General features: G+C 41.9%; 1 protein-coding gene across 2 annotated transcripts; it reads right to left on the reverse strand.

The window, feature by feature from the left end:
• Positions 1 to 27402, reverse strand: POMT2 (protein O-mannosyltransferase 2). 2 transcript variants are annotated; one of them, XM_036384072.2, is made up of 21 exons: positions 27270 to 27402; positions 26581 to 26665; positions 25692 to 25796; positions 24440 to 24548; positions 23451 to 23559; positions 21867 to 22026; positions 19199 to 19305; positions 18211 to 18293; positions 17388 to 17497; positions 15328 to 15394; positions 14456 to 14528; positions 12916 to 12994; positions 12009 to 12160; positions 10293 to 10384; positions 9152 to 9228; positions 7938 to 8009; positions 7666 to 7725; positions 7382 to 7487; positions 6276 to 6416; positions 5475 to 5589; positions 1 to 4956 (listed from the first exon to the last, which is right to left on the reverse strand). In XM_036384072.2, the coding sequence occupies exons 2-21, from the start codon at positions 26638 to 26640 to the stop codon at positions 4851 to 4853; spliced, it is 1983 nt and encodes a 660-aa protein (XP_036239965.1). In that variant the 5' UTR covers positions 26641 to 26665; positions 27270 to 27402; the 3' UTR covers positions 1 to 4850. The 2 variants fall into 2 exon arrangements, with proteins under 2 accessions (XP_036239965.1, XP_054371165.1); XM_054515190.1 differs by lacking the exon at positions 27270 to 27402 and adding an exon at positions 27199 to 27203.
• Between the last annotated feature and the right edge of the window lie 46 nt (positions 27403 to 27448).

Here is a 27448-nt window from a genome sequence, read left to right on the forward strand (position 1 = left end):
TTCAAAGAAGAGATATTTATTACAAAATTAAATTCCAAATTCGACCTCATTTTCCATTATCACCTGTACAAAACACATTTATAGCTCAAGGGAATATTCTCCCATCCACACCATATGGTACAGTAATTGCACCATTGTAGTTAAGAGTTCAGTTCAGACAGATGCACACACATCCCCCGGCATTAGCAAGAAAGGTTCAGGATATAGAACAGAATTACCAAAGAACCCCTCTCACTGCTGCTCCAAACTCTTGCTTAGCCAGGGGCAAGGTCTTCAAAGATGGCTCTAAACCCTGTCTCTTGTAAAACACAGTAAGCTCACTTGGCAAAGTTTTAGAATCAATTACAAATTCAGCAGGAATGCTATCTATGCTAACATGTGATAGCCACAGATATTATTTGTGTTAACCATAGCCCTTGACATTCAAGTAAAGAGCATAAAAAAGTTTACAAAAAGTGAAGCTACTTGCAACCAACCACACAACTAAGGTCTTAGTACTTTAAAGAAGACAGAGAATTTTCAGTCCTGACTGCTTGCAGCCAACAGCCCTGCCCCAAAGAAAGTATGCTATGGAGGTGGTGCTCTTATCCTCAGTCTTCCTTTCCCAGCAGGGAAGAGCCTTATGTTGTTCTAACAGTCCCCACATTTTTGCTTTCATGACACACTTGCCCATGTGTGGGATCATGGGGTCACTTGCTGTAAAGGGGAAAAATAAATATCTTACCTCCTTTCCCCAGCTGGCAGAGACACAGGGCACTGCTAAGGAGGTTTTCACATTGCCAGCAGGATCCTGAGAGGAGGAATCAGTGCTTGTGCACACGGTGCCAGCCCAGAGGGTTACTCAGTCACAGCATGGAAGGGAAGCTGCTAAGTGTGGCAATGCAGAATTTCAGGTAAATCCCTTGTGTTTTCACAATAGCAGCTGGTTTGCTCTCAAGCCCCTTAAAAACAATCTCTGAAAGATTCAGGAGGGACAGGAGGGAACTATCACATAACATATTTGTTTACCTTTCCATAACAAGGTTCTGGTTTTCTTCTCAGACCACATGACAGGTATTACAAGATGTCCTGTCCTACCTCTTCTCCAGGCACCTGTATGAAACGGATGCATAGCCCAAAAATTAGGGGAAGCAAAGACATGTCCTGTACTTTGGGCATTCCTCAAGAACCACAAGGAAGAAGGAAGATATAAAAAAGTATATTCTGCCAATGCCCTTTGTGCACCAATCAGCCTTTCCAATCAAGATGCAAAAAGAAAGCCCTGTGCAGAATAAAGAGTGGGGGTGGCTTCCAGGACTGCAAACAATGGTGGTAAACAGTGATGACACAGAGTCCTCCACCTGGACCAAGGGCAACCTTGGCACAGAAATCTCCATTCAAATCTTGTCACATCTGTGTCTCACAGCATGAGTGGTCCAGTTCCTGGAAATAGGCCAGTCCCTACTGCTGGAATAGATGTGTGCCTATCGATGTCCTGAAGCAACTGTTAGCAGAAACCTTTTAAGATGGATGGATTGCCTGGGATAAAGCTAGATGAGCCCAGAGGCCCTCTATCTATCCTTCAGAGACTGAAGAGCTGAAAATAGAGTTACACACAAAAAAGAATTTGAAGCAGGGAACGTGGCAGCCTGCAGCTTTTTGTGATTTGAATCCATGGATACAGTTTGATGAAATACTTTGTCAGTGATAAAAGGAGCCCTGTCAAGCAGGGTTCAAAGAGAGCAGCTGCTCCAGAGAACAGCACCTCTGGCCCCAGAAAGCACCGTTAGCTATTTCCATGTGACTGGAGAAGAGGACTAATGAGCAGTTCTCAAAAAGAACCTGAACTCATTCCACAAGCACAACGGGAAAAACTGAACCAAAGCAGCCCAAATTCCATCCCAAAAACAAAGAGTGCCTTGCACCCATTGCCTCATGTCTGTACCACTTAGATATTTCAAGACGGAGTCACGAAGGGAGTCCAAATTATTGTATTTTACTGACCTCATAAAATATCAATTACTATTATGTTTCAGTAATGGCCTGACAGATTTTGTTTTAAGAAGCAAATAGTGAAGGTCAAATTCCAACAGGAGTAATTTTTCTCCTGAAAGAAGACAGAGCTACATCAATGAACACTTACTTGAAAACCCAACCCTTGGAATCCAGAGAGTGCAGAGGAAATGTCTGCCCTCTAGTCTTCAATGTAGACCTTTCCATCCTTTTAACTCCAGATCAAAAATAAAAATTCTGCTGGAACTTGCTCCCTCTTGTGGAATAGCTAGATTTTTTTTCACTGTATGCCTTCAACCATTTACCAGTACACAAGACCTAAGAAACAGTCTCAATGTCAATCAAATGCTCTCAAGAAAATTTCTGAAGTGACAATACTAAAGAAAAAGAAACCTTTTGTCTGTGTTGAAAGAGAAGCTGGATTTGTGCATAGGAAAGTGGGATGAGAGCACTAAATTTGCCACCTTCAGCACTCAGCTGCCAATCCACATCCAAAAGATTATTACTAATAAAGGATGGAAGGATCCTAGCCAAGAAAGAGACTAGTTCATCTTCCTCAGGCAACTCCTACAAAACTGACTCCTTAATAATAACTGAAGAAACCAAGGTTATTGACTCAATTTTTACACTCCCAAGGTTTAATATGATGAATAAAGGTGTTACAAACAGTAATTCCAAAACACAAGCTTCTTAGATTTTTTTTTGTTGCTAATGTTAAGGGGAAGTGTGTAATTGTATGTGCTGGAAAAAAATGCACTTTAAATCATAGCTTTTGCCAGCTCTTCTGGCAAATCCTCCCCATGACAATGGGACTCCCTTAGGGAAAGCTCATACTGAGGACAGCGATGTATTAAGTCAATAATCTCACCAAGAGATTGGTGGATCACATTGTTAAAAGGCAGCACCGCACTGTCTGCCTTCCACATTGCCAACAGTTAACAATTTGCTGCTGCTGTCAGATCTGGCAGGTTCTGAAGAAGTTTGCAGCCTTCTCCCACATCCTTCTTGCCTATATATCACCTCTGTGAATTCCTGGCTCATGCAGGTAGGAGCACTTCCTGCAATAACAAGTAGAAAAAATCATCAAACCCAGCAGCTAATTATTGCAATGGCTTCCCACCATGTATAAGCAGCAGGTGATAACTCAAAACCTTGAGAATCAAAAGCACAGGTCCATCCCATCTGAGCTAGTATCTCTAGGAGTCAGTTTCTGGAGAGATGTGACACACCAAGCCAGAGCCTTACAAAGCAGCTGCCTTGCTGAACAATGCCGTGGATCTCAACTAGAGAGACCCCAAGGCAAGTCTGACTGGAGTCTAATTCCCCCACAGAACAACTATGCTACTGCAGCCCTTCCATGTGGTAGGAAATGTACTGGAATCCAAGATTTGGTAAGAGAAATAAACGCACAGTCCATTTTTAAAGGCAGACACACCCACCTGTTACTCTCCCTCTACCTGTAATTTTGATGCAAGGCTGTGAAGCAAAGCAAGAACTCTGAAATGAAAGACATGAGTTCATTGAAACATACGTACAAGAGTTTTTCAAATATTATTGCTTGAGCTAGGAATACAGCTGTGATCTAAGTGGCATTCACATTGGATACTACAAGGTAGCAACTTGAACTGCGACAAGAAATTGACATTGGATGGAGAGTAGGAAATGGAATAAAAGAAACACAGACAAAAATAGACCTAACACAGGACAAAGGCACCTGATAAATCAAATTCCACTTTCTTGGAAGGGGTGGATTTGACATTCAATGGCTCTTGACACTTCACAGACAAAGAATTTTTGCCTGGCCTCACATTTCCTTGTAATTTGATAATCAGCAGTCTAGAGAAGGAACTTGTTCAGTTTGGGAACACTGAGCAGATACTTTGGCACCAGCAGCCCGTTTTGCAGATGCCACATGCGTTGAGATGCAGCCTTCCCCTAAAAGCACAGGCACTGGCACTGAAATAGCTGGGAACAAAAGCTGAATGACAGCTGTCTGTAAGATTTCCAAGCTATCATTACAGTCTCCAGTACGTCCTCATGCTGGTCTCCACAGCATACTGGGACTGAAAATAAACCACCTGTCATTTCTACTGTAATTTCCTTGGCACTTTCAGACAGAACTGAAAGAAGCTACAAAGAGCTGAGCTGGAACAGTCTGGCCCTGAAAACAGGCCTGCTAGGTGAGTTGTAGAACCGATTAAAGGTGACCAGAGAGAAAGGCAGTATATAGGAATAAACAATTTCCATCTCTGCAATGGGCCTGGGAGACAGGCAAGGCACAATGGATCAGGAGATTTCAAACAGACCCTATCAGTCAAATTTTAAAAATCCAGGGTCAGAACAAAAAAACCTTCAGACAGCCAAGGCAGGTAGAATGAAGGTCCCCAGATACTTATGGTAAGCTTTCAAAAACCTCATCATAAGAAAGGTTGTTAATCTTGCTAGCAGTGCTATAGTGCTTCAAACTGTAATGGTGCTTAGATGACAAGAAGGAAGACACGCACACACATAGAGTGTACATGCAACTGCAGACAGCCTCCAACTTGTACTGATCTGGCTGCTGGAATGCCACTGCTGTTGGACTGACACATACTGCTTCAAGGAATTGGCATTCAGGCAGCCAGTTGTCCATTAATACAACCTAAGGATTCAGGATATGAGTCTTTTAATTTAAAGGGACCTTGTCATCCTCTGCATCTTCCAATGCAGGCAGTGCAAACAAATGCCAAAGCAACAGGGTTACTATACCCAGAGTCCTCCAGAGAGGCCTTTTACAGTCACGTTCTCAAAGCACCAGAATCAGCCTGGCATGCAGCAGATCCCATGTTTCTGATCCGTGCTCCCAGGCTTCCTTTGCTCTAGAATTCCCAGGAGTCCATCCACCGGAGCCCTGCCATGGGGCTGCTCGGGTGGGAGGCCATGGGTCCTATCATCCCATAGGACAGGGGATGGAAGAGGTAGAAGCTGTGGAAAGAAACCAAATGCCCATCAAACACAGCACAGTTTTCTGTCTCAAGAAGTTCCCAGCCTATGGGACCTTTGTCTTTGGACTGCTCTAAACTTTACTGGGAACCTTCTAATCTCTGCTGAACCCAACATATACCTAGCACATAGTTTTATCACATGTGGTAAACCTACAATAATGAACAATTTGCCTGTATTTGTGGAATATGTCACCATCATTGGGAATAGAACCACAAACCACTGCACGGCAGGTTTGGAGGAGAACAGAGTATTCACACTGTGTGCTGCAACAAAAGACAGACTCCCTGCAATGGAAAGATGCTCTATAATGCATTACAGGGACACAGATACTGAATCTAAACAAATTTGAAGGTTTAGGATTAGGCTTGAGGATGTCTGACAAATCAGCAGAGAAGGAAAAAGGGAACAAATGCTAAGGATAATTAACAGGCAGCAAAGTTTCTATTGAGATGGCAATTGTCACACATTCCATTCATGAAAAGTTCAGCTGTACTCACCTGTACAGGATGAGCAGAACCAGTGCCAGGAATCCACCTCCATATACCTTTCTTGCTGTAGGGCTGGGTGACAAGAACCCAGCACAGAACTTCAGTAGTGCATCCCAGGTTATTCCTAGGAGAAGGAAGAGGTGGAAGTCAGAAGAACAGAGCTGCTGGGTTCACAGACTAGGCTGACGAAACTCTGTTAACACCAAAAGACCATGTCAATTTTTGAATTCATTTACCTTGGTAACCTTCTGAACCATAGAGATTGTTTTGTATCAGAAAGGTTCTTTTTGTCCTACCTTTCCATTTGAATAAATGCAAAAGAGATCTGGGTGCCGGATGCTAATGAAGTTGGTATAAATTCACAGGAAAAATGACCAAGGCCAAATTATAAACAGACATGACAGAAAGGTGTTGGCAGCAAACAAAGAGGGAAGTAACTTATATACAAGAATATATAAGAACAGTGAAATAGCAGAGATCAGGAATCCCATCTCTAAATTTAAATGCCCTAAGCACTAGACATGACTGCCTCTTCAGGTTGACTTTTTAACAAAATTAACAATTTTTTTTTTAAACAGAAAATCAACCAACCAACCACCACCAAAAAACCAAAACCAAACAGACAAAAAAAAAAATTTGCACTGCAAGCTGTTTTGTGAAAAAAGTTTTGAGTAAGTCAGTGCTTTTAAGCACTTTGCACAAGCAAACAAAGCCTATAAAAATAATAAACCTTTTAGGCTGAAAAACATTCAGTTTAACAGAGTATCACCTTTTTCCCTACCTTATCTTCTCCAAGACTCTAGTATTTACCTGTCAACATGCTGGAAAAAAGCATGGCAGGAAAGTAGTGGTGGAAGTAGAGAACTCGTCCCATCATAAAAAAAGGGAGGTAATGAAGGAGCCAGCCCAGTGTGATCTGCCCTCCAGCACGTAGCACCACTCTGGACAGTTCTGGAACACAAATAAACACACCTCAGCAGAGAAAAACTCAGCTACAGTTCCCATTTGCAAACCTTAACACACTAAGTAAACTCAACAGGAATGATCTTTGCAAGAAGTCATGAACTGGTCTGGAACTGCTTCAAGCCTCTGCAACATCCTAGTTGCATTCATTATAAACATACAAGCACTCTTCAGGAGAACAGCTGCCAGAAAAGAGATACAAAATCCTAAGTCTCAAGGCATGGCAGGAGGTTGGCCACGCTCTAAGTTAAAACCAAACATGCAGTTTCTCCATCTGTGCATCAGACCAATCAGGTGATTCTGGTTTCTGAAGTTTTTCATTGTCTCTGCAATGAGAGCCATCCAGATGATCACTTTGCAGCCCTTCCTGGAAAGAAGTGGTGCCTAACTTTCAGAGCCTGGGGAAGGGACTAAGAGCTCCGGTGCCTGTATACAGCTTAGCCAATAACTCACTGTATAATTGAGTGGTTTCCCATCACATTTTAGAACTGACTTCCCATAAGGAGAGCTACAAAATGAAGCAACCATTGATGTAAACAGGAATGATGAAAGTATGACTAATTAGGCCTTGTGAAAAGCTTCAAAACCTTGGCAATGGACATAATGAAGGATCATTATTATCTCTTGTATTTGTCATTTGCTTTGCATAAATATCAGAAAACATTTCTTGTCTTAAGACACTGTGCAAACTACTGAGCACATGCAGAGCTTGACAGCAGGGCATTGATTAATTGGCCTGTATCCCTTGCAGCCAATGTAGACAGCCATGCACTATTTTTGTAGAAGATCTGTGGTGTTCACTATAAACTATGAAGTTCCCACTCTCTTCCCTGTGGACACTGCTTGATAATCCAAGCTCAATGGTTTCCCACCCTTGACACACCAAGTCCTGCCATCCACACACTTTTAAGGTTCCTGCAAAAGGTATCTATGAAAAGGAAGACTGACCTCACCTTTGAGTTCAGATGTCAGTTGGACACCTCTCTTCAGTGCCACTGCAGTGGCAACTGTTATCAGAAGATATAACCCAATAGTGACCAGATTTAGCCACCAAATCACCTACACAAGAGAAAAAGAAAGATTTGGGACTTTATGCTGGGTGTGTGCACACGATGTGCAAACATAAAGAGTACAATTAGAGAGACAGTCCAAAAGGAGAAGGAAGAGAACTGGCAGAAGCAAGACTAAGCTCAAGTTTGCTAAAGACATTGGCTTGGAACCTCTCACTCCAACTTACCGGGTTTCCAAGCAAATAAACCCGATAATCCGTCTCATTGACACCAGAAAAACGCAGTCCCTGAAGAGAGAGATCAGAAGGGAGAAAAACATATTCATCAGTCCAGTTTGTATTCTGCACAGCTTCTAAGGTGAGACAAATTCCCATCTCAGGTGCTCCAAAAGAAAGCTGACAACATCTTCAATGCAATTACAAGGTGTTGTGCTTCAAAAGGCACTGCAAAAGCACTTTTTAAAGTGAAAATAGAAAGGAATATAGATTGATGAATATACCTGGTAATTGATGGGCCAGTGCCAAGGTTTGGATGTGACTTCATTGTCCTTTGGTTTGAGGCCACTGTTTCCCTACAGATAAATGAACATAAAATTCAAATGAGCAGGCAGGTATGGTGCAATGTCTGCCCAGAAATGTCTGTGTACGCAAACATACATCAATACTCTACATGAGTGAAAGTTCTTTTTTGACCTACATAAACACATCATTTTCCACAATGGTCAGAATTAGGACTATGAATGTTCTACTACTATTATGCAAGTGAAAATGGGTTTTGGGTAGTAAAAGAGGCAGTATTCTCTCATTTCTCTTCTTCAGCTTTTCTGTCACTAAGGATACATGTTGCATAAGCAAGACCTTTTTTCATTAAGAGACTGCTGTGACAGGTTTCTCTCCATTACATAAAAAAAGCCTCAAAGACTATTTCCATGGAAACTCATGCAGGTGCTTCCTTACCTGAGACAGCATTATCACTGATTGCCATGGAAACACTTTACAAAAACACTTTACAAGTACTAACAATAACGTGCTTGACAACTTTTTTCTCCTTAAAATCTGAGAAGAGCTTCACAAACAATAGCAAAGAAAACCCTAGACTCCTTTCTGAAAATATTAACTTCTCATTCTTCATTCTCATTCAGGAGCTGGAGGCAGAAGGGCTGTGGCCAAGAGTACAAAGAGCAAGCATAGGAAAAGACTACAAGAGCTGTCCACCTTGCAAATATTAAATCTGCTCTTTAAAAAAAGTATATATTCAGAGATATAAAGGAAACCACAAATCACAGCTTCTTGATGAACTTGAAAAAAATCAGAAGTTTTCCATTTTCAATCCAAACACTTCCTAGTTTTTTAAGTGTCTGTTTAGCTGATTTTCCTTATTTTGACCACAGTAATATCCTCCCCTGCCTCACAAATACTAAATTTCCTTTAAAGCCTTACAGGAAGGTAGGGAAAACATTACATAACTAGGCTGTAGCTAGATCACACCAACAGGAGAGCCAGGCACTAAGCACAGGGCTTCCAAACTTGGACTTGGAAGATTTAGCTCCAAGATCATCCTTTATTCTAAGTATAAATTCAAGTAGGTTGCTTGGACATGCAAATTCTGCCCTAGCTTGCAGCCATCACCCAGATCTCTCTGAAAGTGCTATTTGTTTTTGAATGCAAGAGAGAGGAGGAAAAAAATGATAGTCTGGAATCAATGATATCATACCCGGATCATAACCATGTGGGATTCTAGCAGAATTTCTGCAAAAGAAGGCTTCAAAACATCCAGGCTGATATTGGGCACTTAAAAAAAAAAAAAAGGAGAGAAATAGATTATAAGTTTGTATGGTTTCCTTTTATTTGCCTTTTTCATAATAAACTAAACTCTCTCCTCCTACAACAAATCTGCTTCAAGAACCTCTTTTAATTCTCTATGCAATTCATTCATACTCTAAACACAGTGGCTTGCAGTCAGAAGTATCCTCCAGTGAACTTTACAACTGTTGTACTTTTGTACTTCTAAATTTCCTCCTTTACTTCCAGGAGCAACAGAAATACATAGAAGTCCATGAAATAAATGGATTTGTATTTCTGGCTGCCATTAAGAGACACAGGCTTCATAGGTTGCTGTTTATCTGTAAATGAGCCATAAGTATGGGAATATAAAATGCATTACAACAGAAGAAGAAATTCTACCAAGTCAACAGCCCAGGATTTCTCTCCTTTGGTTTGCACACAGTTGCTCTCACAGGAGGAAGAACAGTAAGTGTTCTAATAACTCAGAACTCAGCCCAAGTCACCAGAAATTCACGGGATGAAGATTGTGTTGAACAACCCAGGCCAGATGAGCCTGTGAAACAAACATAACTCCTGGATAAGGCTGCAAGGCCCACCTGCCATTACTGGCAAACTCAGATCTCTGTCACACACTATTCATTTCTTGATGGTACTACGAAGCCATCATTTAGCACAGCCCCAGTAGGAGAAGGAAAAAATATACCAGAACAGACTGGATCCAAGCTTTTTTAAAAAATCATTGAAATATATATGACATACTCATAACAATGACAACAATTCCCAATTAAGCAATCTTAGAAATAACAGCCTGCATTGGAGTGCTTCACATTTCTCTAACACATTAAAATCTCAAAATCTTTAAGAAAGTCTTTATATTTCCACTACACTTCAAGCATTATCACCAGCTTCCAGTACAAACAGTGAAATAGAAAAGGGCTCTGTATCCCTGCACACACTCAAGTTCAGCAAGTTCATGCACAATGCCAGTTACTGCTATCTGATACCTCATCCCTTCCTTTAAACAGTAAGCCAAGATGCACTCTCTATCAAAAAGGAAATCAATTACTTACATTTAGGGTTAATATGATCTTCAAAGTTCCAGAGGGAATTGGGTGTCTCCTTCAGGTATGGTGTGCAGGTCACTTCTACTTGTTCCCAGCCCCTGAGGATCAGCAGAACAGTTCACCACCACCCCACAGGAGCACTCAATGTTTCCATTTTGTGTTTAGTTTTTGCCCATTTAGCTTTATATTTCTCCATAATGCTTCAGCAGTTGCATTCTTACATACTATAGGAACCATGTAGAAACCAAAACAGATCTGCAAGGCAGCTGACATCAAAATTCTACGGAATAGTTGAACCACATTTCTCACTTTCTCACCTAAAAAGCCCTAGGTGGATATGTGGGATTTTTGAAAATTATGCACCTTGCCAACTAAAAAGAAGCTACTTCCAATTCAACCCTTAATAGTTCCTCCAAAGAAAATCATCAATTTAAGTCAATCATATCTGCAAGAACTGTATTATAGAAACAATTACCTTAGAGGATACTAATAACTGTTCTTTAGTCTGTCACCCTATGTCTAGTAGGTCACATCAAAGACTTTGGGAGAAAGTGCATCAAATCTGGCAGAAATATGACAGATGAATAGGGAATTTTCTATCAATCACCACTTAGCAAATTTCACTAATTAAGTAATCCATTACTTAATTACCATTAAATTCTCTGAAGGGCAGTGATTACTACCCATTAAATAAAAAATATAAAAATCCAACATACTCTAACCATCTTTATTTGCAGTTAACAAGTTTTTTTTTGCCCTCAGCTGTTACTATCATCAACATTTTGTGGCAATAACTTCCACTCACATACCAAATTGTTAGTGGGGAAAAAAAAAAGAAGAAACCCAATCCACAATGTTTTCTGAATGCTCTTGCTGGAGGTTGGCTTTTTTGTTAACTGAACACATTATGTGTCCATGAGCCCAGCTTTATGGTGATGTCTAAGTGGCATTTGCACTCCTGGCCAGGCAGTTGCCTGCTCTGTGATTCAGCATCCACAGGATTCTTCAGAATCTGGTTTTACCACAACACAGAGAAGTGAAACCTAGAGTTTCCTAGGGAAACCTAGGGAGACAGCTCTCAAAACAGCAGCAACATGAGTGCACACCTCTGCCTCAGGATCCATGTCAGCATCCCACATGGTGCAGCTTTATAGACAGGGCAGCTTGCTTCCATCAGCCTGGATGTCTCTGCATACACCTCATCTGAATGATGAAGATGCATAATTCAAAGACATAAAATCCCAACACCTGCTAATAGCAGTTTGTAACCACTGCCTTGCTTTAGATGCTGCATGCAAAAATAGCAAAGGTCTTTAATCACAAGGTAAATTAATACCAACAGAAAGCAATTTTCAAGATGGTGGTACAGAACAGCATTCTGTACCACAGTTTCCAGTGCTTTTTGCAAACCCCAAGGATAAACAGCATGTTAAATAACACATCTATCATCCCCTCCTGGCCTTACCAGAGGACAAGATCTATGTCCATGCCACTCTTGGATCTCTTAGTAAGGGATACTATTTTTCAGAGCTGCATACCTTCACTGTAACAGACTGCATAATCCTAACCCAGATCTTTGCCTCTGGCCATATTTCTAGAACCTGCTACTTACATTTTTATTCTTTTAAAGAAATGGAAGAAATGTACTTATTGCTTAGTCTAAAAGTACCATTGAGTAAAGGAACATGGCAGCTCAAAGGCCTGCAGAGGGTGGATATTTACCATTTTGGCAGAGTCTTTCCAGAAGATCCCAATATACAGCCTGTGGCCACGTGGGTTAGCCGGACCTGACTGCGTAGGACTTTGATGAGCTGCCCAGTCCTTCTGCCCACCACCTCAATCCTCCAGAAGTCATTGGAGTCTCCTGTTCCATTCTATCAGCAAATATGCCATTCGAGAAAAAAAATTACAAAAATAGAAAACAGAAACCAAACAGTGCCCAAACTAGAAGGCACACAGAACTGAAACACTGCAAATAGGAAATTCTGAAACTCCACTGGGTGCAAAGCTAAAAAAACTCACCCAGACCAGCCTTACTCACACTTCACAGAAGATATTCCCCATCAGGAAGACATCATTCTAGACATAAGCAACCACTCACAAACACATCTCTATCTTGCCAATTTTAATTTTGTTTGCTTTCAATTCATTCTTGACTGTAGCTCAGAGTTACAGCATAAACAGGGGCAACTTGGCTGCTCCACAAAAGGGGCTTAGGCAACAGATCTTTGCATTTAGAAATTCAGCCCTCAAAGCATATTCCATCTTTGTGATTCAAAATTCTGTCATCATTCTGTCAAAAAAACACTTGTCTATGTGACAAGGCCAAATACATAAAATAATACTTGTCAGAGCAACTTCAAGGTTGCTCAGTTTGTCATTTCTGGAGTTGAATGCTGCCAAAGCTAGACTGACAGTAAAAGTTTAAATTATTTTTTTATCTGTGTTCACATCAAATAGACCTTAAATATGAGAGGAGGCATTTCATACTACACCAGTTCTTCCCTTGAGGATGGCAGATGTCCATCTATCATCCTGGCTAACAAACTAAAAAAAGCAACAATAAATTCCCTTATCATGATATGAACTCTTCCCAAAGAAGCTTTTGTTTTATCTTCTCTTCACTTACTATTCCATAGCCAGTGACCTGAAAATGCTTCCTTGTCAGGGGTGCCTCATGCTGGTGACTGTGCAGATTTCTAGATGTTCTGAAAGGAAATTAAAAGTCAAACCTTTGAACCCTTGTCAATTTGTGATAAAAACATTGGTTTGAGCCATTCAGAGATCTGCCAGTACTCTAACCACTGAATTCCAGCTGAGGGCACAGCAGGATGCAGCCTTAACGGGATGGAGTGGAACTGTCACTTTCCAGCACATGACTCTGAGCTTATACCACACTGGGCAGTGACAAAAAAGGACGACAGCATGAATAAATCCAACCCTCAAACTACAAAAGGAAAAGAGATTGGTTTTAATTTGCTCTGCTTTGTTTTGTTTTAATTAACAGTAAAAGTGTGACAAAGAGACCTGCCTTATAAGAAGAAAAGCAAGATCCTGACCTTCTGTGATTATCAGTTTTGCTTTTGCGGGGAAAGATTGTACCACTTAGGGGGAAATCAGTGGCCACCATTTAGCACCAGCACAGTGCAGACCTGTGAGCCTCCCACGCTGGCAGGGTCTGCCAGCTGAGGCAAGCAGAGAAACATGGCCACAGTCTGTCAGGCCTTGCCAAAGGTGCTGGGACAGTGCCCATTGTGCTGCTGCTGCTGCCCAGCTGCAGGGACATTGCTGTCCCACGGGATGTGCCGCAGGCCAGCCCCGTGTGCCGCCTGCCGGATCCTTCCCCAGCACCGCTGAGGCACTCCCGTGCCAGGGACCTCAGCAGGACTTAACCCATTTTGCCTGATCAAGATTTTATCATCCTCATTACCACATATTTGGTAGTAAACTCCCAATTCAAAATTAAAAAAAATAAGTCTTACAATCGTTTTGGAAGGCTAAGCAATGGTTTGTGCATACACCATACTGAATTATAATCCAACATGATTTCCTGGCTCATGAGTTTAGAGGTTCTGTTAAGAGATCAAAGCTGACATTACACTAGATAAAGACTAAATATCAAGTCACTACGGTTCCCCTGCTTCCTCTTAGGTATTCCCTGCAGAAAGGGAAGGGATCAGCTTCCACTTTCATTGAAAGTGTTTAACTGCTATGATCTCAGTGCTGTTGAGAACTTCAGCAGGTGGATACCACCTACGAACATAGGGACAGGATACTTGCAGTACACTGACAAAAAACCCTATATTCTATTTGTCTAGAAAATTCAGCATGGAGACAGGCAACAGAATGAGGGTTTTGAAATTGCTTCTCTGGAAGAGTTACCCTGATTATTGCACCTCACACAACTGCAGAAATCTCCCTACTGCTTAGGCAGCTAGTTCTAATAAAGTTGTGTGGTTCTCTCTAAAGTTTCTTATTTAATATACACTTTTCAGAACATAAATCATAGAAGAAAAACTCTACAAACCTCACACTGGAAATTCAGATATACAGATACCTCTGTCACACAGCCTGCTTGTGCTTGTTTAACCACAGTCTCCAGCAGGACAAGTCTCCCACCAATTCTGCTCAATCACACAATCTCTTTGAATCCCAGAAATCATCCTTACTCTTTATGTTCCAGACGAATAATATCTCCATGCCTCACAAACTCCACAGGGCTTGAGGGGTCAGACAGATCTGCTGAAGGAAGACAAACTAATCATATCAATGCACTGACAAACTTACCAGGGTCTTAGAAAGTTTCTTGCTGATGCTCGTGCCTCAAGCAGATAATAAAGCAAACAAAGTTGTGTTGACCCTAAGCCTGATGTAAAACATTGCTCTAAACTCTAATCCTGAGAGCTAGTCCAAAGAATGTGAACTATAAATGACTCTTGCAACACTGATTATAATTTTTCTTATATATCTACATTATTTATATTTTTTGCTATTCAGACAATTCTTGTTAATTTTTATAAAAACATGCATCAGGTAAAGAAAAGGAAACTGCCAGACCAAGCATGCCTCAGCTATATACACTACCTAATCTAAATCAACAGCTTTCTGCACAAACCACAGACAATCACATTCAGTACTCTTATCTTGTCCCAAGCAATCACCCACAAAAATCTGTCAAACACAATGTACCAGACTGTTACAGGACTCAGCTTTCCCAAGACTCTTAGCCACAATAACAGATTGCAATAACTCAGTTCAGACAAATTTCCTCTCTGCTGTTATTTGCAGCCCTACACAGCTGAAAAATTGTCAATGCAACCTTCAGCTAAGAAAAGCTTATTTACTTCAGCTGTACAAACTGAAGAAGAACAAAAAACACAGTAGACACATACACAATGTAAATCAAGAGACAGCTTCCCCTCTGTCTTCCTCATCTCCCCCTCATATCCTTGAAGGATACTCTGCCCTGGGAAGAACTCAGAATATTTATGTAAAAAACAGAAGCAGCAGTTATAAAAGGCACTTAACTGGTTTTTGTTACCTGTATCTGAGTCATGTTTCTTTATGATCCACAGGTTATTCAAATCTTTATGTAAGTAAGCAGTGACCTGAAATGACAGGATTAATTATTTTACATAACAAGAAAAAAGCTGTTGATAGCAGTCACACATTCACCAGCAAATCAAAGCCCCAAATGAATGCATCAACCACACAGAAGTCCTGAGATTACCTTTATCACAGTGCCCCCTAGAAAACCAGTTATGGGGCACTCCTTAACCCAGATGACACCTCTTAGCCAGTGTATAGCCCATACTCAGAAGCACTACCCTTCATGGCAGTTCACATGCACCAAGAGCCTCCAAACACAGCCTGACCTCCCCTCACCCTGTTTCAGAGGCTCCTTCTACAACAACAGGATATCCAAACCAGAGCTCTTGAATAATCACTGACCACTATCTGAACCAGGAGACAGAAGCAGCACTGGCTTTACAGACAGTAGAGATTGCTGACAACAGGCTGACTGTGACAACCACAACATCTGCCAAAAGATCCAGGCAAGGTAAGGATTCAGGAATCACCCATTACAGCCACGCAGCTAACCCCTGCCAGCCTGCTCAGCCTCACACAGAGCAACTGCAGCTACTCTACCATGGGCACAAGGAGCATCTTATTCCAGGCTGCTGCTGCCCAGAGCACGTGGAACTGTACTCCCTTTGCCCACCCTCTTCTTAGAGAGCAGCAAGCCCTGCTCTGTGGGACCCTAGCCCAGTGCCCCACCTGTGCCACTCTCAGGTGGGAGCAGATGGCCCAGTGGCTGGGTGAGAGGCAGAACACAGGAGTGTCTGACCATGGGGAAAAAGGGAGAGGTGGAGGTAGAACCTCATACCTTGAGGTCAAGCCATCAGGAGAGGAGGAGAAAGTGGAAGCAGAGAGAGATCACTTTTTCCTCTCTAAATCTCCCCCAAATTCCTCTCTAAATTCTCTTCCCCTCTCCAGAGCCCTGAAACTACCCTAGAACCCTACTGCTGTCCTACCATCAGGGCAGGAAACACAGCAGGGAAACCTCCACCCTTTCCCACTTTCCACAAGGAACTCCCTTTAGTGTCCTCTCCAAATTGCCTTTCCCTGCTTTTAGTGTCATAAAGCATGATCTGCACTCCAATTTTGCCTATGCTTGAGGCAGTTTAGCATGACAACTCCATAACTGTAATAAACATTAATGTCATGCTAGAGTATTAGAAATTCTGATTGTGACAAGCAGCAGGAAAAAAAGATTGAGACAAAGTTTTCACTTCTGAAAGCTGTCTCTTAGCCGCAGAGATAGCAAGCAGTTAAAAACCAAACACTTGTGTTTCTCTGGCAACTTTCAAGGATCTCAGAACAATTTTTAGACACCAATAATCAAACTGCAGAATACATCTTGGTAAAAGTGCAGAAACAGCAAAGATTTGTGAAGCTTGATGATGATGGACAAAAATAAGAAATCCACTTAATGTTTGTACTTCTTAATTAGAGATAGTTACATGATTTCTGATTTCTACTTTCACTTATTGCTTAATCATTTAATGAGAAGCCCTGAGCTCAGATGGTTTCCATATGGCTATATTAGCTTACAAATGCACAGTATCTAATTTCTTGAGCAAATTCTTTGGTGACAGATGAAGAAAGCAAGGCACAAAGGAGAGGGATTCATGTAAGTTCACAGAGGCCAGTGGCTGGAGTAAAAACAATACACAGCAGTTCCATTCCCTTGCTTTTAATATACAGCCAGAAAAGCTGTAAGATAATGTACTTGTTTTAAACCAAGTTTTACAACTTTCCTTGAGGTAACTTTCATTATGGAAAACTATTCTGAAGTCTTCTTGGACTCCATTTATGGATGGTGCCCTTGTTACTGTAAGTCACCCCTCTGGTGCAGTGTGGTAGGCTCTCTTCAAGCCTCCCTTTTAGTCAGAGTTCTAAGCCAAGTGCACAGCTGTAGCACTGAGAGGGTAACAGATGCTGAGTCAACACACAGCTCCTACCAGTTTGGCCCCTAATGCCAAATACAAAGAGAGTAACCCAGGGTAGTAGACACAGGCAATAGTCCACAGCACCAACCTGCTGCTGGCGAGCCCCAACGCCCTCGGGATAGAGGTGCCAGTGGGAGTGCAGGTATCCCCCTGCCATCCGAAGGTTCTTCATTGTCACCACTGACCCATATGCCAAATCTGCATGAGAAAGGGGGAGGAAAAAAGACATAAGACAGCTCTCCTGTATCTCCCCCAGCTAGTCTACAGTGCTCGATTAAGCATGCACTCCCCATTGTTTTGATGGAATTTTGTTTCCTGTTTGACAGGTTACTCCCCAGGGCTCATTGCAGGCTTATCTCCCATCCCTAACCAGGATTCAGTGAAACTGTTACATAACATTTGGCTGAAACACTTCAAACCCTCCCACTAAGTTTTAACATAAACAGACGTGGTAAGGTATTCCTTTGTTTGTAATTTCATAATGAAAGTTTTGAGATAGCTTTACCTAAGAGTATAACACTGCTGACCCCTACAGCAATACAAGAGGGAAGGGAGGCAAGCTCAGCTACTGGATAGCAGATATACACTGGCTTAAGACACCTTCCCTCCTAGACCCCCAACACAACTCAGCCTTGAGAGATCAGACCTGATGTTCCCACATCTGAACACTCACACATTTAAGGTGAACAGGAAAAAAACAGATAGTGACCATGCACTGAACATGGTGATATTTTCAGCCTTTTTCTTTCTGTCAATTCATAAAACTGCACAGAGGAAGAGCATGGATCTGACCTTGACCATGGAAGGCATAATTCCCACTGCTCTGCACTGAGTCACAGGGACACCATTTCTATTTAAGTTCTCATGTACACTGACAACATTCAGAGTGCTTTATTCATGTGGATACTCACGCTCTGGAATGGAGACATTATGAAGATTGTTCCCAATCAGCTGGGATTGAAATGCTGAACTGAAGAAACCATCCCCAGGACCACTACAAAAGACAGCAAAGAATATGACAATTAGAGGTTTCACTACAAACCTCTGTCATGCATTACCAAGTTGTTTTTATAGAAGAAAAATTATAAAACCAGACTGGACATCTGAAGAAGAAGAGTAGGAGCAGCTCCCTTAAGAGGCACACTTCTCTAATGTTGTGAATCACAGCAGATAGAGACAGTCTTGCAGGAAATTGTCCAGAGCTGCATGGACTTGAGGTCTCAAAAATGTACATGCTGGCACTGCACAAAACATCAGAACTGTCTTTGGGGGTGCTCTTACAACAAATAAACTGACCCACTGTCAGGACAGATATAACAAAGCCTTTCTCTGTGACACCTGCAGTCTTACTTTTGCTAAGATGTTAGTGGTAAGACCAGCAGACTTTAACTGAAAAATAACATTTATTTTTCTATTCTTTTTCTACAGTGAAATGTTTATTCACCTCATTTTTAGTGCTGGCATATGGAAAACATTACTTGGCCATTTTACTAGCTCTTTCCTTGTAAAAAGCATCCCTTGGTTGCAAGCAGTCAGGAAAGAGCCCTCCCTTCAAGCACTCTCAGACTCTTTTAATCACAGCCATTTTTCAGGAATGCAATGATTTTTTAATTACAAAAAGACAAAGAATGGAGCTGAGACATTTTCAGGTCCCAGAAAGAGAAGAGGAAAAAAAATGGGACAGGAAGTTTGGTTAGGTTACTTGCTTGTCATTTCAGAAAGTCTCAAGCTCAAATTCAATTTCACTGCCAGCTTGGCCAGAGAATTGGGGAAGGGAATTAAACAAAGACACAGCTGGTGGCTGTGCTTCTGACACTGAAAGTGGACTACTATATAACCAATAGCCTTTAATTCAAAGCAAAGACAAGTAATTCTTCTGGAGAAAACATTGTGAAATACCTTCTATTTAACACTGCAAAATGAACAGCAAACATAGCCGTGTAGAGGGCAAGTGGGAGGACGATGAGGCAGAGTACACGAGCCAGTAAATGCTTCCCAAACATCACCTGTAACAAACACAGTCTGCATCAAACAGTGCAGGAACAACTTCACTCCTGATTTCACAAGACTCTGAGCAGCAGTCCTGTGGCTGGAGCTCACCAGGTTGTAGAATTGCCTCAGAAAGGCCCAGAGAGAGGTAAAAGCTGAGGCAGACCTTGCTGTGTATCTCCTAAAGCTGGAGCTATGGTACCTCAAAATTTTAGGGTCATGGGAAAAAAGACAAAAATAGGCAAGAGGAGAGTTTAGTGTTCCGAAGTGCTGAGCATCTCTAACTTTGGCAAGGAGGTTGGGCAGGCCCTCATTGAAAATACTTGGAGAGCAAGGACCTTAACTTGTTTATCAGTGATACACATCTTGATCCAAAATCCCAGCAAAGAGATGGCTCCCAAAATAGTAACTACCAAACCTAAGCAAGAGGGAAAATGAAAATTTGTTCCTCCAATAAGTCTATGCAAATGTGAATGTAACCAGGACATCCTGGGGATCTAGATATGCTTCACTTACAGAAATCATCCTGCTTAGCAAGGATGCTCTCACACTGCAACTTTAGTGCTGCCCAGCCAGAAACTACAGAAAAGTCAGCAGCAAAACCTGTTCTTCAGATGTCCCACAATGAAACCAAAATATTTTATTTCAACCAATTGAAAATATGTTTTGCAAACAGATGCCAAAGAAGCTATTATGTTTTCACATCCTACTGACACTGCTGGTAGTAGAGTAAATAATGTAAAATAGAGGCTGGATAATAAATAGCTGTGGAAGAAGAAAAAAATTAAATAGCAAAAACTGTTTGCTAAATGCCACACTAACTTCAAAGTGGATGAAAGGAGATGCACTTGCTATTCTACATATTCTTTAACATGATACCTATCATATAATCATTAAGCTAATCATTCTCCATCCTTTAGTACCAGAACCAATTAATTCAGAAGGAATGGAAAAAGCTGAACACATAGCAAAACTCAGTGAAGTCAACAAAGGAAAGAGCTGTTCAGTTCAAGTACTTCAGCAGAACACTTAATAACCACTGGACACTGAGAAACTAATGCTGATTGATAGTACATAACCAAATATAGGCAGTGGAGAGGCACATGAACTACCCTCCAGTTCCCTACTTAGAAAAGCCTCAATATGCTCCAATTTTCATGAAATGGTTTTCTTAAACTTCAAAGACTTCAATGCAAAGTCTTTGCATTGAAGTAAAGAAAGTGCATGTGAAAGACAGCAGTGAGCAAACCAGAACAATGGATCAACACAAGCCAAGAATTCTAGAAATCAACTTAGTCCCCAAAAAATTGCATGTAAATAATCATGAGAAGCTCCCTAACAAATGCAGAGGTAAGTTATTCAGGCTTTCAGGAGATTAATCCTCACCTTTTTTTTCCCTCTCCTCAAGCACCAAGGCTGCCAAATAGCTATTCAGAATGCATCTACCTTCTGGAGTAAATTTTTTTACATATTCTAACACTCGGGGGTTTGCTGCCTTTGCTGCCAGCAGCACAAATGAAATCACTGTGCAGCTGTCTGCTGGCACAAAGCTTAGACATGATGGATTTGTTCTATTTCAAATGCAATTAACTGACTTTGCTCAAGAAGTGTTTCTCTGGAGTTGGAACATTGAATCTTTGCAGCCCATATTGTTCACATTAATCAAAGAAAACAAATCACACAGGAGGACTAGAAAATGTTCCCCCATGCTCCCACTGTTTATAGGACAAATGAGACAAAAACAGTAAGTGAAAAAAATAAAATTTTCAAGCTTCAAAAGAGGCTGAGACAAGAGGAGAACTGAACACCTTTTAAAAGATATGACTGAAGAATTTGTCTTCCTGCCGGTTGCAAGACAGCAAACGGTACATCAAGGCGTTTCTCCAAATGGCAGATTTCACACTTGGCAAACACAAAATGCAATATATTAGACCAGGACACTCAAACCCACTAGCAATTTTTTTAAAGCTTAGAAGAACTAAAGGTGTGTGAAATCAAGCAGGCTATGGTTGTCTTCATCCTCTAAACTGGCTATAGATACTGCAGGTTGCAGAGCACTTCCATGACTCGTGATGCTCCTGCTCTGCAGCCTCTGCCCCCTTACTCTCAGGAAGCAGAGCCTGAGCTCACGCTGCTTATGCAAACTAAGTGCTGCAAGACACACCTGTCTGCCAGGAGCACATACTCCTTGGAAGGTCAGGTAACAGTGCTGGGCAGCATCTTGCTTTGGGCCACTGTAAAGCCATTCCCAATGAGCATTCTCAGCTTAGACTGAAAATGTAGCCAACTGGAATGGTAACAGTTTCTCTCAGGAAAAAGTAACATTCTTTCGCTGTGTTTGTATACTATAATGTCCTGCTAATATAAGTGTGTTTGGTTTTTTCAAAAGTGTGGCAATAATTTTTTCATTATAACCTTAATCTCCTTTTTTCATCACCACATCAGACGCCCCTGTCTGCTGCAGACACAGTATCTCTGTTTGGGTATTTGCAGGGTTGTCAAAGACTAGGAGAATTACAAAGCAAACAAAACAAAGAAACACTTTGTAAAAAAGTAAAGAAAAGCCTTTGAAACTCACCAGTGACAGGCTGAGATTCCCCAGCAAGTCCCATAGGTCATAGATTGTGTTCAAGCCAACCAAGAGGACTACAAAAAGGCCAACAAATTTTACCCCCATTGCTCCAGCAAGGCTCACACCAGTCAGACTCAGCCAGAACCACCAGGAGGCAGAAAATGGCCTGCAGGACCAGTAGAGCAAGTCAGTAAATACAATGACAGCTACATGAATGGGCAGCCTGTGATCACAAAAATAAATAACAGATCAATTACCCCACAAAATTACAGTCCATCTTCTCAGGAACCCATAAGAAGTGGAAAAACAAGTTTTTCATTTAGTTTAGAATCACACAAGGATACTGGTTTCAGATCCAGGCTTGTGAAGCCTTGATACAGGCTTCAGGTACACTTAAGCCAGGGGCAACCCTAGATCTCCCATTCAAGGATGGAAACACAGATAGCAGGTATAAGCTAAAATACTAGTGTGAAGAAAGTCTGACTATACTGAAGTTTTGAAAACAGAAACAAGAACTTTGCTCAGTAAAGTGAAAACTTCTCTCAGAAATTTAGACATGGGGAAGAACAAGAGGCAAAGAGCAGCCACCTGTACTAAAGCAAGAAAGCCTTAGCAGAAAACATCTCTCCAAAACACAAACAAAAACTGCAGCAAAAAGCAAACAAATTATAAACTGACATAAAACTGAACCATAGAAAAGAGATGAGAAAAAATGACAGCAGAATTTAAAACCTTTTTCCTTCTGATTCCTAATGCCTTGATGCTTTTATTTCAACTAGACAAAATCCCCATGACCTGCTTAGCAACACGAGAGCTAGAGTCGGCTTTTAATTTTTAGAATATCAACTACTTTGACAACAGGATTAGTTCTAAGATATGAAAAATAAATTCAGGTCAAGGCACACAGAGCTGATCAAGCAGTGCCCTGTAATTTAGTGCTTGCACTCCCTGGGGAATGTGCTGTAGATAAGGATGGCCTTGGACAGCTGTACATGATGCTGCAGGCTGCATTTCAGCCACACGAACTGCAGACACACTAAGATGGATACGATCAGTTCTTGAATGTTTCATGAAATAAAAACTGTTCATATTTAACACAGAATTTCAACTTTTTATGTCTTTGAATTTGGAATGCATTTCAAGGAAACTACTCTGTGCAGCCCAGCCACAAAGAAGCCCTCTGACAGATCCCAGTACCTATAAACCACCACCCTTTCTGAATGGGTCTATAGCAAATATCCTTAGCAACTTGACTACTTTATTCAGAATCATCCTGGGTATATTTTCCTCTAAGTTTTTGTAGCCATTTTTCTAAACCAAACAAATTACACTATTTACCTCAGACAGCAGGATTTTTAAAGGTGCTTACAGTCACAGGTAAATTTGTGTACTCCAGGCACAATACTTTCTCCCTAACTACACAGATCCTCAGAGTAAAAATTTCTCTCTGCTACCAACAGTCATTTTCTGCTTCAAATTTCCTGAAATAATCTCATTTCAGCCACTCACACATCACCAGTGGCAGATATTACTTTAACTGTGTGAAAGTTAAATACCTATAGTTTAACAAAATTATCATCTTTATCTTACCTGTCTGCACAGCTGTTACATTTCACCATACTCAGAACAGCTCCCATGAGAAAGAACATTAGAATGGGATCCAGCAGAATATATTGGGATAATGTAATACAGCCTGTATCTGCAAAGAGACACACAACAATGTCAGAAAGACTTGCAGTTCCAAAGTGAATCTAAGATTGTGGGAATTCAGCTTCCTCAGTGTAGTCAAGACAAGAAGAAAGCGGGAAATTTTAGAAACAGAAGGAGATCATAACATTTCATCTTCTACCTGAATAACAAAGGAAAAAAACCCAATAAAACAAAAATAAAAACAAATACAAGAACAAAAGGCAGTGCAGCAGTATCTGTGAAACACCAGTGCTGATAACATATTCAGATGGAGAGGATTACAGCCAGCAATTCTCTACCTAAGGCATCACCATAGTGCCAGAGGACGCCAGAGGAGAAGTCATCTTTCAGATGGTACCTATAAAAAATGAATATGGCTTTGATATTTAAAGTCTCCATTTCTCAATATCTGTGTGTCCTTACAAAACTCCTATTTTGGTAACTTCATTTGCAAGGTCAATTTCTCAACTTGGCTCAATTCAACAAGGAACTTTATTAATTTCTTATTGCGAACTCTTCTAAAGTAATGCAGGGGCTGTTAAAGATCTCTATAATTAATACAGGAAACATCAATATTTCACTAGTGGGTAAAATCATTCCTGACCACCACCTTACAAAAATCTTTAAAATTAAGGTGCAATCTAACCCAGTTCTGTGGTTGTGCAAATAACAGAAGTACCTATGAACTAAACAGGACTGTGAAGTTCTTAAGGGGACCACCAAGTAAGAAGCCTCTTACATATATAGATTTTAAAAAGTGGAATTACTTTGCTTTTGAGAAAGTCTCTCATTAACCCAAATATCCCCTGGTTAGGTAACACATGGTAATGCAGCAATTAAATTATCTGAACAATTAAGATACTCAATTTTGCTGTAGCAGGAACACCTACCAAAAATAAGGATGAAAGCTGTGAGTAAGGCTGCTGGCAGTGACTTTGACAGTTCCAACACTGTGAGGTAGGCAAAAGGAACCAGGCAGGAGCCAAGAAATGCACAAAACTGCAGGAAAAGATCATAGCAGAAGTTATAACCCCACTCATGTTGGACAAGAGCTCTGTTTCCTTTCCTTCATCTTCCATACCTACAACAACAGGAGGTGCTGCAGCAGCTGAACCGAGTCTCAAAGAACATCAGACAAAAGCCAACTGAACAAAGACACTGCTCAGAGGACAGAGGCTTACTCTGCTCTGCAGTGGTGTCAGTAACAACAGCCAGTCACACTCTTGCTAGACTACACCAGATATTTATAAATGGCTGCATCAACTAGGTACACTACATATCCATTACAGTCTTTTTTTAACAAGATACTAGATTATGAAAGTTAAGAACAAAATACACGTGCACCTTATATCTTTAGCAGACCAGATTCCCCTCTCCTATACAAATGAGACCAAGGATAGTTGGAAGAAAAAGAGAAGAAATCAAAACAAAAGAAAGCAAGACCACAGTAGAATTTATTATCTTTAATGTCTGTTTCTAACACCTCTCCCACCTTTGGCTCAAGGAAATGTAAAACCATGAACTTCTGGAAACTAAACTAAGAAAACATGCCTTCCCAGTTTTTAGTTTTCTTTCTGTGTAGTAGCAATTGGCCACTGTTTCTCCTTTTGACTTATGTGCTGTCAGTTATGTGGCTCTTCATCTTCCTAAAAAGTAGCAGAGCCAGGGTTTCAGATCAAATACAACTCTGAATTCTGCCCTGCTGTCCTAGGCTCCATCAGCGTACTCAGCTTAGTGTCACCAGTGGTGGCAAAGTGCAGGTGACAGTGGATGATCCTGGCTTTTTAATAACCTTGGCTCCCCAGGAGATTAGCCAGGCACAATGGAGTGAGAGAAGCTCAAACTCAGCAATGTTTGCTTTGCAGACAAGGCAAGGTATCCATCCCATGCAGCAGTGTAGTCTCACTAATTAGCAGGAGGAGCTGCCCTCAATTTTCACCTTAATTTCTTACCTGGCCTCTCACAGACACATTAAGACTTATTCACAATAGAACCACTAACACTTTTCAAAGGAGCTTAAAGACAAGGTACAAGGCTAAACAGACCTCTGACCTGATCAAGGAGAGCTGTTCTTACGATGGAACACTGTACTGAAAGGCACAGGACAGCTAACCAGCTTGACAGGAGCCTGCAGAGCCTTACCCCTCTCATCCCTACGTAGTTGTGCTGCTCATATCGATCCCCTGGCTTTTGGAAAGGAAATGTACCATCATATCCACTAAGGTAGCCAGCAAGTCCAATCAGCATCTGAAGAGAAAACGTGAAAAAAATGGTCAGGAAAATCACACTGGAGGAAAAAGTATCCAGGCTAGCAGCAGGTAAGATTTCTATAGAAGGCCCATTGATTCAGAGGACAAATAATTCAGACACATCATCCAAAAAAGAGTTTATTTACAGAAATCATTTACGTCCATACTGCTCTTCGTCTTAAGGCAAAATCAGAATTATTTTTGCAACAGACTATAAGGCTGACTGCAAGCTCAAGGAAAATAGCAAGTGTGGAGTTGAGCAGAGACAATCCTGTTGAGTCCCCCATAACTCCCTATCCCTTTAGTTTCAGGAGACTCAGTATGAAAGGAAGACAACTTTGACAAGGCAGGAGGATGCACCTTCATCCACACTACACACTGTTGCTAATAAAAGTTCATTTACAGAACAGCAATCAATGCTCTCAGGGTCATTTGTGGCAGGCATCTCATTTACTCACAAGTTATCAGGAATTGTTTGCTTCCTTTAAAATGTAGGCTTCTATTACATATGCCCCCCAAGTGTCACATTGACTTTTTGGGTCATGCCTTTCAAAACCCCAACATACAATACTGTTTGGTTTTCTTATATTTGAAGCATTTTTTGTGAGAACAAGAAGTTGCAAGTTGAGGCTCTGGACACAGAATGCAAATTGCTGTGGTGTCAACAACAACAGTTAGGAAGGACTATGTTGTTCACCACATCCTTTGGCCACAAGGCAGAGGCAGACTTTTATTGGCCCACTCCTCTGGCTTCTGAAACATGCAACAGAAAAGCACTTTACCTTCCCCAAAGGGGGATGGACATCGAAGAAGAAGGTCCGATTAATGTAGTAACTTCCCATCTTCCCAAAATGAGTTTCATCCCAACTGGAAAAAACACAGCAACAAAACACAAACCACAATAACCGATCTGCTACAATGCTGAAGGCAGTTAAAAAAAAAATCCAAGAAGATCTTTTTACTTATGCTTTTTATAGTATAGAGGGATACTTTCATACATTCCATATGAGACGATGGGAAACCATGGACAGCACTGCAGCCATTGTAGGAAAGTCCTTTTTTTAAGGAGTTTTATATTATCACTGCAAAACCTCCGGTTTGCCCTTTTGCTTCCAAATTGACCTTAGCGAGGTTAAAAAGTCTGCTTGCTGCACAAAGATCCCCAAGACGCCCTCCCCGGGACCCGGCGCCCTCCTGCAGCACGGCCCCAGAGCAGCGTGGAGGGGGCGGGGGCCGGGCCGGGCTGGCCGGAGAGCGCAGCCGTTCCCAGTGGCCCTCACTGCCGTGTCCCGTCCCCCACCGGCGGGGGATAAACAGGGATCCCTGCCACCCCGGGCGGGGAAGGGGCGCGGAGCGGGGGTGCGGTCCCGGCCGCTGTGGCCGGCAGAAGGGACACGCACCCACCCGCATCGCGGGGCCCGGGCAGCGCCCGGCCGGAGAGGCGCACGCCCCAGCCCCGCCCGTCCCGTACCATACGTGCGGCGGCTCCCGCAGGCGGTGGAAGCGGGAGGCGAAGCTGAGGAGGGTGACGAGGGCCAGGGCGGCCGGGCGGGTGGCGTCGGGCGGGGCGGGAGGCGGCGGCGCCCCCGGCCCCCGGCGGGGCTCCCGGTGCCGCGGCGGCATCCGCGGGCACCCGCCGCGCGCTGCACC

This window comes from Molothrus ater, chromosome 6 (genome assembly GCF_012460135.2).
Source record: "Molothrus ater isolate BHLD 08-10-18 breed brown headed cowbird chromosome 6, BPBGC_Mater_1.1, whole genome shotgun sequence".
In the NCBI taxonomy this organism is placed as follows: Eukaryota; Metazoa; Chordata; class Aves; order Passeriformes; family Icteridae; genus Molothrus; species Molothrus ater.